Consider the following 10,696-nt stretch of genomic DNA (forward strand, 5'->3'; position numbering starts at 1 on the left):
CATTGCACCATTTGAACCTTTTAAGTCAGAGCAGTGATTGATTGAAAGAATTAGATAATTGAAAAATGTACATAAAAACCAGTCGAGTGTGATCCACGGATCATAATAGTGTTTGATAACGATGTGAAAGGAATAAGTAAGAATAACGAATGAAATTAGTAGTTTCGAGGATTTGGATCTATGTAAATTATTGAAAAGAATATTCTTATAAAATGTAAATGATAAGTGTATGAAATGTGTCAAGTTTATTTATGCAACGAGGTAGTATTTATTGAGATAGACTGACATGAGTTCTGATACATTCCGCTGAAGTTACATTAGAAATAGTCGGTATATGGTTAAATTTGGTTATTGGATAACTCGGAACATATCGAAGACAGATGAAGAAGAGGTTTTGGAATCCAATATAACGAAACTACGAACCTTTAATTGAAAAGTTAAAGCACTTCAGAAGATATGTTAACTAATGTGATAATTGATAATGAGACATACGACTGTAACGAGAAACTTGAACCAATGTAATATGAGTTGCAATAATTATCGCTCAAGATGTGGGGAGCTAGAAAAAACTGTTACTCATGTCAAATTTAAATGCCCTCTAATTCTGCAATTGTGGTCACTATCAGCAACTCTATCTAGCCTCAATTTTTTTTTTATTTACAAAGTATTTATGCCAATATGGATTATATATTCTGAAGAAAAATAGCATTGTTGAATCAGAATTGGACCTTATCTCTGATTTATTTGATATATCTTGAAGGTTTGGAATAACAAATTCTTTAGGGGAATTGGCAAAGATCCTCTAAAGCTAGTCAGATATGCAGAAAGTGAATACCAAACATGTTTCAATGGGAATGAGATGGCCACTTCCGCTCTGTCACGCCCCCGATCCTAGATAGGATCATCGGGACGGACCATGGGTCGAGGAGACGTACAGCTGATCATTCTGATCATAAAGCAAGGGTTCCATGGTCCGAAAGGAAGGTTAAGTCTTAGAGAATTAGCCAAAGAAAAGTGAGAAACGAGTTAAGGGAGCTAAATGTGCCGTAATCAGAGCTCGGTCGAATTCACTCTTGCTCGGTCCAAGCTAAGTCAGCTCCCCTAGCTGAGCTTCTAGCTCACTCAGCTGGTTCAGCTGGGAGTCAGCTAATCTCAACTAGACGGAGTGTTCAGGTCTCAGGCAGTTGGTCTGGGTCCCGGCCGATGGAGGGCTGGTTAGTCCAGCCATGTGGTTTATGGTCCGGTGGGTCATTGGGATAGCCTATGGGATAAGTCCAGAGGGCTTGGCTATCTGGTTGGGCTCGAGATGAACCCAGAAAGGGGCAGTTAGAGGCACTTGGGTGCAATTGGCAAAGGGGTGTAAAATTTCGACCAAGTCATGCCCATTCGCCCATCAAGTCGTATATGTTCGCTGGGAAAGTCATGGCAGATCATTCTCTATATATAGAGGGCCTCTCCATCGATTTCTATCATCAGTTTCTAGAGTAAAAACTTAGAGAAATATCGTGTGAGAGAAAGAGGAGAGAGAGAGAGATTCCGGCCAAGAGAAAGACCGATTGTGGTGGTTGTTTTCCGGCGAGTTCAAATAGTTGGGAAAGGAATTTCGGTTGAAGATGGGAGGATCTGGCAAGGAGAAGAACGTGGAGACAAGCAGACCGTCTGATCGAGTCTATGGTCTGATCAGTTCGATGGTTACATTTGTTTCTACTTAATCTATTTCAATTCATTCTTCTTATTCTTCTCTTTCTGGTTACACATTGGTTGTGATGGTTGGGTCGAAGGGTTACGACCCTAGACTGTTCCATGCACATTCAATATGCGGTCCTCTGCTAAGGCCGGATCCGTGTGTGTACTAACCGAACCTCTGGTCGGTTAGGTCTAACAGTTGGGTCTAACCTAAACGGGCACGATCAACCAGAGGACACGAGTTGCCAAGAGGCACGAGTGGTCAATGGTTGCGTGTTGCCAAGAGGTACTAGTCGCCAAGAGACACGAGTTACCAAAGAGTGCAAGTACCAAAGAGGTATGAGTTTTCAAAGGGTGCAAGTACTGAAGGGGTATGAGTTACCAAAGGGTACGAGTGTTCAAAGGGTGCAAGTTACCAAGGGTTGTGAGTTACAAACGGTACCAATGGGGTAAGGTTGTGGCCAATCCATGTGGTTCAGTCCATGACTTATCTAAGTCAGACATATGTACGGTTCATCTAACCGGAGTAATGAGTCGAAAGGTTCGATTGGTTATAAGGCAATCCAGATGGACTTGGGCCTTACTCGGTTGTATGGATCCATGCTTGGTGCCGGATCAGGTAAGGAAGTCCTTGGGCTTATGGGCCGGACTTCAAGATTGGCCGGTCGAACCTAGACTCTATCCGAATGGATGGATTGGTCTTTGGGCGACACAGTTCTGGTCGTGTTATGTTGTTTGTCTGGGCTGTCTATCTATTATGAGTCGTGTGGGATGGTTGGATGATTGACTTAGGATATGGTAGACAGGTTTGGATTATTCTATGATTGTCTTAATTGAGGTTTATCATAGTTCTAGGAACGAAGCCACGCATTTTCGTATCAATCGTTCTGTCTTCGGTTATGATTAACGCTTAAGCTGGTTATGGTTTCAGGAACTGAGGATGATCATGGTAAAACCAAGGAGCCGTGAAGACTCTATCAGTGAGAGGCTGTGTGGCGTGTGGGTAGATCGTGTTAGGAATGAACTTATCATAGCTTATAGCACAAATTGCAAATTCTGTATCGGATCTCATTTTGATTAATAATACATGCAATTTACCTTATGTTCTTATACTCTCTGGTCGACTGTTTATGAATCTCATATTCTAATATGACTTAGTAAATAATCAGACTTGAAAATGAATCAAACAAGCAAAAATATCTCAAAGTATGTCAGCTTGGGTCTTAAGGTCAGGATCGGGTCTTACACGCTCCACAAAACCATAGTAACGAGGAACTCGATGTTATAGGCCTCGACAATATCTGTAATAGTGAAATCACTGGTGTAGAGTCAAAAAAAGAGAGATATTTGGTTCTTTGGACAATATCTGCATGGTGGATTTTTCTTGGATTTCCCCAGCTTAATTCAGTGGTTGTAGCTGGGTTTGGAATAACAGTTTTAATAGCCATATGAACGCAAAATTTATGAAAACGAGTGACTGTTTTACATTCGGAAGTAGAAGCACTGCGATGGGCAATAAAGAACATGGTACAACATTCGTCATGTTAGAGCTTTGTGATAGATTCCAAGGATCTATTCACAATGATAAAGGAGCCACAAGATTGGTCAAGTTTCGCAACAAAACTGAAGGCTATAAAGTCACTGCAGATTTGTTTCCTAGATTTCAAAATCTCTCATATCCAAAGATACATAATGAAATTTTGGATTCTTTAGTTAAAATTGTTATATCTTTTTATAGTAAATTTTATCACACTGGTTGTTTTATTCTGGTCTCGTTACTCAGATCACCTAAAGTTTGAGTAATTAATAAATGTTGGTTGTAAAAAAAACCTGACATGAGTTGATAAGAATTAAACAGTAGTTGGTTAAACTGATCTAATTTATCCCTTGGTAAAAATGATATCAATATCAATAGATTAGATTTTGATAAGATATTGAATGACACACGTTGTTGATTATATAAAAAAAATTCATGTTGGGAAACACATACTTATATAGTTATGTTATTTTGTGCACAAAAATATATTTATGTTATTCTTTTTTTTTAACGCTGATTTATTATGATATTATAATTACAGTATTAGGAACATTACATAAACGATTCGACAACCGACAATACTATCTGTCTTATGAAGATCTACGCCTAACTGCATCATCTGAGCCGTCCTATGAAGATCCACGCCTGACCAGATTTACTTGCACCATGTTGAAGATCTCTTGTAATCCTTCTTTCCATAATCGCATGTAATCATTCCTTCAATAATCTGCATAGTTGCCTAATAAATCGCGCTCTCTCCGAAACTTGAAACCTGAAATTGAGAAAATCTGCAATAAATTGCTTAGTCTGGGAGTCGAACCCCAGACCTGGGTGTAGAAGCCTTTAGACCTTAACCATTAGGCTAAGGTGTTTCCACAGTTATGTTATTCTAATGATATGATATTTTATTATGTTACAAACATTAAATTTATATCTATACTATTAAAAGGGAAGCAGTCTTGAAAATCTACATATGAAAATTGTTTGGACTCTTTTCTTTAATTAATAGTATTATAGTCCACCTTATATTTCACCTATTAATGTTACCATAAATTTCTCTAACAATTATGTAGTGTAACAATACATTATCTTAATCAATCAAAATATTTACTCCTATTTATAAGTAACATTATTATAATTATATTAATTTATTTTATCAATCTATTTTAAAAAGCACTACAACCAAACAATAATTAATCTAATATCAAGTGGCAGTTCACAAAACTTATCGATTTTTATTATAAGATATGTATTTATGATATTAAATTATTACTTAGATTTACATAAAGAAGTAGTATAACGAAGCACATAATTTATTATATGTTTCGACACATAATTATATATATATTTTTACCACAAGAAAATCAGAAGAAACTAAAAAAATATTCAAAAATCCAAAAAAAATACTGATACGAAAAACATATCCGAAAACTCAAACAAATACTCAAAAAAATTGAAATATATAAAAAGGTCTAAAAGTTTACTTAAAATTTGACTTGAGAAACCAAAAATACATAAAATTTTATCTGAATATCCAAAATTTTTAATTTTTTTTTGAGATATTACCTGAAACCTGAAACTCGAAACTATAACCGAAAACACAAACCTAAAAATTAAAAAGTATTTGTGATATTCAAAATATTAAAATACACTTAATATATACAAAATATTTTGGGTACTTTAGACATCCGATCGGTCTTGGAGAGGACATGGACTCGATAGAGACTCGTGGGTCCAAAAAATACCCAATAGGTACTTTGCCGTGGATCCGGACCAAACCCGAATCTATATTTCTGGGTCAGTTTCATTTCAAATTTTTAGATTCGGATAAAATGTCTATGTCTAAAAAAAAATTACATAAGCTTGTGCATGCACAATATCAAATAAACCAATTTATAAATTATATAATTTTAAAAATTTCTTCTTTGATATAATACACTTTGTAACACAATAACGTGCAATAATAAAAAACTACTATTTCAAAATCTTTTAAAATTCAAAATAACCCGCGCTTCTGAAGCGCGGATCAAAATCTAGTTATGTTTTAAATGTGTAAATGAATCTATATGGTATATCTAGTTTATGTTGTATATAATACTTTATATAAGAAATACTAAGCTTAGTAAAATTATTATATCAAATAATAAATATAGTTAAATAGTATAAAACACAAACTCTTATACAAAAGAATATATCAATAATAAATTATATTAAATAATTATACATACAAAATAACATATATTAATGAATTTGAGAATTTACTTCGAATTTTTAAAACAAAATATCAATAAAGAAATATTTGAATAAAAACAATTAGTATCACTTTATAATATAAAACTACCTAAAGTCAGATTATTTATTTATAAATAAAATAAATATATTTTTATTTGATAAAAATAATTTATTAACAATTAGGTAATATTTATATTAAATAATATTAGTAAATTAAATTACATTTTGTTTTGCAGTTTTAGGCCGTCTAATCTGCGGTGGGCTAATGCAAATAATTGGGATGAGATAATTGGGTTTTATGCAGAACGGATATGGATTGATAAAAATTTAAATTGTGGGTATTCGTAAACTCGCAAAATTTAAATTTTGTCAATAAATATTTTTACAGAAAATAAGAAAACATTTAAATTTATTAAAAATAACTATAATTATAGATATTTTTTATAAAACTAAAATAAAATATATAAAATAAATGTTTTATATTATTATTAATATTACTCTCGAATCTTGCAGACTATCCGCATATTTTTGACATGACATATACAAATATATATAATTTCTTTACGGATTATACGAATCATATTTTTTAATAAAAATTTATTCAATATACAGATTAACAGATCAAGTAGGGAGAATTTGACGCATAATTTAGTGCCAAATAGACAAAATATTTATAAGCTGGATGTGAAGATGTTTGAACAAACATATATAAAAAATCTAAACATGTAACAATTATACCCACAAATTTAAATATAAATTTATATAAAAAAGTTAGACGTATTTAAACATGTATACAATTCATAATTTTCATTAAATAAATTTTAAAAATATCAAACATTTTTCAAAACACAATGCGGTTCAAAAATCTAGAACTACTTTTATAGAATAAATATGTATATACTTTTTATAAGTAAATCATATAATATACAATTTCTCGTGCAAGCCATCAAGTATATTTCCGTTTCTAATAAACATTGGGAAATTTATATATGTTATATAAATCTTACTTTTTGTTGTCGCCGAAAAAATAAATCGTATAAAGTGTTAGATTTACCAAACAAGCAAAGACCGTTTTTCAAAAAGAAAAAGAAACCAGAGAGACCACCACATCATGATTGAGTTTCACAAAGATAGCAAAAATATCACTTGAAGAAAAAAAAAGGAAAAAGATTTATAGAAAATATCAAAAGGAGAGAGACCTCTAGCTACTCATCATTCTTCACCGTACGCTTCTTCGATCTATTCTCTTCTCTCTCTCTAGCTGGCTTTCATAGATTCCACTGTCACCATCCTCTCCAAAAGCTAGAATGTGGAACCCTAGATTAGCTAGTTAAGATCTCTCTCTACCAACGAAACCTTGAGCCTTTCTAATGGGGAACTGTTGCAGATCTCCCGCCGCTGTAGCCAGAGAAGACGTCAAATCGAACTACTCCGGCCGGGACCACCACCGCAAAGACGCATCCGGCGGGAAAAAACAACCTCCGATTCGAGTCCTCAGCGACGTCCCCAAGGAGAACATCGAGGACCGTTACTTACTCGACAGAGAGCTCGGACGCGGCGAGTTCGGCGTCACCTACCTCTGCATCGAGAGGTCCACGCGCGACCTCCTCGCCTGCAAGTCGATCTCGAAGCGGAAGCTGAGGACGGCGGTGGACATCGAGGACGTGAAGAGAGAGGTGGCGATCATGAAGCATCTCCCCGAGAGCTCGAGTATCGTGACGCTCAAGGAGGCCTGCGAGGACGACGGCGCGGTGCATTTGGTGATGGAGCTCTGCGAAGGCGGTGAGCTTTTCGATCGGATCGTTGCGAGAGGGCATTACACTGAGCGGGCCGCCGCGGGGGTTACGAAGACGATTGTTGAGGTTGTGCAGTTGTGCCATAAGCATGGGGTTATTCATAGAGATTTGAAGCCTGAGAACTTTTTGTTCGCTAACAAGAAGGAGAACTCTCCTCTCAAAGCTATTGATTTTGGTTTGTCCATCTTCTTCAAACCAGGTGTGTGCTTCTTGTTTTTTTGCAGGCTCATTGTTCTTCTTAGTAGGTCTATGCATCGGGTTAGGATCGGGTTTTTATATATATTTTACTACAACTCTGTTAAAGATCCAATCCGAGTCAGAACCTCGGATAATTTTGGGTATTTTTAGATATCGTATCAAAGTAAACATTAAAATGTAGTATTTAAAATGATTTAATTAGGTTTTGAATATTTATTTCGGATGCTAGTTCATATTTTCAGGTTAGTTTTCTTTTGGGTTTCTTGGAGTTATTCAGATTTTCTGAGTTTTTTTTAGGATTAGTCGTTCTTCAGTTAATAATACTTGTGATTTTTACATTTTATATAACCCTGTGATTCATTCATGTATTCTTACAGCTCGGATTTGTTTTTCAAGTTCGTGTTCGGTTCAGATCTAGTTTCTTGATTTGATATCTTAGATGCATCTTGGCTTAGTTTAGTTGTCTTTAATGCTATTATCTTATAAGGCTTAACACGTTTTCAGGTGAGAAGTTCTCGGAGATAGTTGGGAGTCCATATTACATGGCACCTGAGGTGCTTAAGCGGAGCTATGGACCCGAAATAGATATATGGAGTGCTGGAGTGATTCTTTACATTCTGCTGTGTGGAGTTCCTCCTTTCTGGGCAGGTTTGTTCACACCCTTCTTCCTCTTCTTCAGCCTTTTTTTGCATCTATGTTATTTCACAGATTGTAGTAGTGGCAAGCTAGTTTTCATAATTTCAGCCAGTATTTTTTCCTTCTTTCAACCACAGAATCCGAACAGGGAGTTGCTCAGGCTATCCTACGCGGGGTGATTGATTTTAAGAGGGAACCGTGGCCAAACATTTCGGAGACTGCTAAGAATCTTGTCAGGCAAATGTTAGAGCCTGATCCAAAGCGTCGGCTGACTGCAAAGCAAGTGCTTGGTACATATAATCCACCTTTACCCCTGTTCTTACTCCCTGCATCTGTTACTATCCTTATTCCTAAATTTGATTTTATTTATCATTTTGTAGAGCACCCATGGATTCAAAATGCCAAGAAAGCTCCAAATGTTCCTCTTGGAGATGTTGTGAAGTCCAGATTAAAGCAGTTTTCAGTGATGAATAGATTCAAGAGAAAAGCTTTGAGGGTTTGTTAATCAGCTTCAAACACTTGTTTGTTTGCATGAGTTGCGTTTTTTTTAGACCAAAGTTAGCTTACTTACCTTTGTTCAAACCAGGTTATTGCCGAATTCTTATCTTCCCAAGAAGTAGAAGACATCAAAGAGATGTTCAACAAGATGGATACTGATAAAGATGGTATTGTTACCATCGAGGAGTTGAAAGCTGGGCTTCGAGATTTTGGTACACAGCTAGCTGAATCAGAAGTTCAGATGCTTATTGAAGCGGTGCACATACTTTTCCCCCTTCTACTTATCATAGTTTCAATTACTAATTGCTTGACCGAACAAGTAAATTCAATTTTTTTTGCATCATCCTTTCACTAATAGGTGGATACTAAAGGGAAAGGAACACTAGACTATGGGGAGTTTGTTGCAGTCTCTCTCCACCTGCAAAAGGTAGCAAACGATGAGCATCTCCGGAAAGCATTCTCCTACTTTGACAAGGATGGAAATGGGTACATTTTGCCCCAAGAGCTTTGTGAAGCCTTAAAGGAAGATGGAGGGGATGACTGTGTGAATGTCGCCAATGATATATTCCAAGAAGTTGACACAGACAAGGTAAGTGTCAAATCTTCTATACATGGTATGATCTCATGTTCAAAGATTTTTCCTTTTGCAAAGACTATCAGGAAATAAAAGTTGTTTTTAAATCTCTTTTTGCACCTGAAATTACAGACATGCAAATAGGTAATGGAAACATGCTTTGCAAAAGTTCTTAAAGCATGCGAGGACAAAACATGTAGTAGCTTTAGTCACTTTTCTTTTCTGGTCTTAGTCTGTTGTATAAGCGGTCCCCATAAACTAAAGCAAGAGTGATTTCAATGTTGAATGTGCTGCAATTACTTTTGTGTAGAGAGTTCACTTATCATCATGTAGTTAGTGTAAATGATGTTTATTCTGGTTATGCCTAATATGGATTACTGACACATTAGGATGGGAGAATAAGCTACGAAGAGTTTGCGGCAATGATGAAAACAGGAACGGATTGGAGAAAGGCGTCTCGACATTACTCGAGAGGGAGATTCAATAGCCTAAGCATCAAGCTAATGAAGGACGGATCTTTGAACCTAGGCAACGAATAGCAGTAAGCCCGTATTAGATTTTTTTTTTGTTGTAAATCTTTCGTTTTTAACTTCTTTTTTTTTTCTTTTCGGGTGATTTATGCTATCTGTGTTCTTTTTTGTATTGTGTTTGTGTTGTTTAGCTTGTTGTGGTAGAAAGGCCAAAGACATGAGAATCAATGTTTTGATGTGTAGAAGAAAAACAAGGACCTTTGTTATAATGATGTTGTAATATTCTTTTGTCGGCCTTAACCTCTTTAGCGATATGAACAAGACAATTTAAACTTTTGAATACATCATCTCAAGCATATTTTATTAAAATATAATCGATATATCATCAGGCTGATTTCAAATTTAACAAGAACGCTACCTAGTAGTTAGTCCCTACTATCCTTGTCTCAGCTCTTAGACCATCAACATCAACTGACTGACTACACCAGCAAGGCAGCAACCCCCTACACTATTGGCCTGCAAAGCTATCAAAATAGCAATCAACGTCCACAAAGCGATGCAGTTCCGGATCTAGAATAATCCAACCAACTCTATTATGTCCTAATGAACCTTCCTTTGTTGGAGACGAATCACTCATCCTATCGGAAACAAAGGGTATGAATTAGATGTGGGTGGCCGTATACCCGTTAGGATTCGGATTGGGTATTTCAAACTTCTGGTATTTGGATTTTTAGATATATTGGTATAGGGATATAGAACATGTTCGGATATTTATGTAATTTGAGTTGGGTTCAGATATTTTTAATTCGGGTTCGGTTATTTTGGATTGGGTTCGGATATTTATATTTTGAAAGAAAAAAAATAATTTTTTAAATTTCTTGTATTTAGAAATTTAGCTTTCGATTAGCTGATCCTTTTTAAATAGATTAAATGATTAATTGATTTGGAGATAACATTTCAAAAATAAATAGACAATAATTTGGTTATTGTTTTTAGAATTTGGATGTAACTTTTGTTAATACCTAAAACAAAAACTTGATATTCATTTTAAGTTAGTTCTAGTCTTTAT

General features: G+C 35.3%; 1 protein-coding gene across 2 annotated transcripts; it reads left to right on the plus strand.

The window, feature by feature from the left end:
- Positions 1-6,571: 6,571 nt before the first annotated feature.
- LOC108855434 (calcium-dependent protein kinase 13) lies at positions 6,572-9,927 on the plus strand. 2 transcript variants are annotated; one of them, XM_018629250.2, is made up of 8 exons: positions 6,572-7,450; positions 7,954-8,097; positions 8,223-8,375; positions 8,466-8,581; positions 8,672-8,839; positions 8,942-9,172; positions 9,547-9,698; positions 9,819-9,927. In XM_018629250.2, the coding sequence occupies exons 1-7, from the start codon at positions 6,826-6,828 to the stop codon at positions 9,694-9,696; spliced, it is 1,587 nt and encodes a 528-aa protein (XP_018484752.1). In that variant the 5' UTR covers positions 6,572-6,825; the 3' UTR covers positions 9,697-9,698; positions 9,819-9,927. The 2 variants fall into 2 exon arrangements, with proteins under 2 accessions (XP_018484752.1, XP_056854804.1); XM_056998824.1 differs by having other exon boundaries at positions 9,547-9,927.
- Positions 9,928-10,696: the final 769 nt, after the last annotated feature.

The sequence above is a fragment of the Raphanus sativus genome, unplaced genomic scaffold (assembly GCF_000801105.2).
Source record: "Raphanus sativus cultivar WK10039 unplaced genomic scaffold, ASM80110v3 Scaffold1438, whole genome shotgun sequence".
NCBI lineage: Eukaryota > Viridiplantae > Streptophyta > Magnoliopsida > Brassicales > Brassicaceae > Raphanus > Raphanus sativus.

Excerpts from the sequence above, each read along its gene's own strand:
- LOC108855434 (XM_056998824.1), top strand. The coding sequence starts at position 6,826 with ATGGGGAACTGTTGCAGATCTCCCGCCGCTGTAGCCAGAGAAGACGTC. Across the intron at positions 7,451-7,953 it reads GTCCATCTTCTTCAAACCAG|GTGAGAAGTTCTCGGAGATA; the intron begins GTGTGTGCTTCT and ends ACACGTTTTCAG. Across the intron at positions 8,098-8,222 it reads AGTTCCTCCTTTCTGGGCAG|AATCCGAACAGGGAGTTGCT; the intron begins GTTTGTTCACAC and ends TTTCAACCACAG.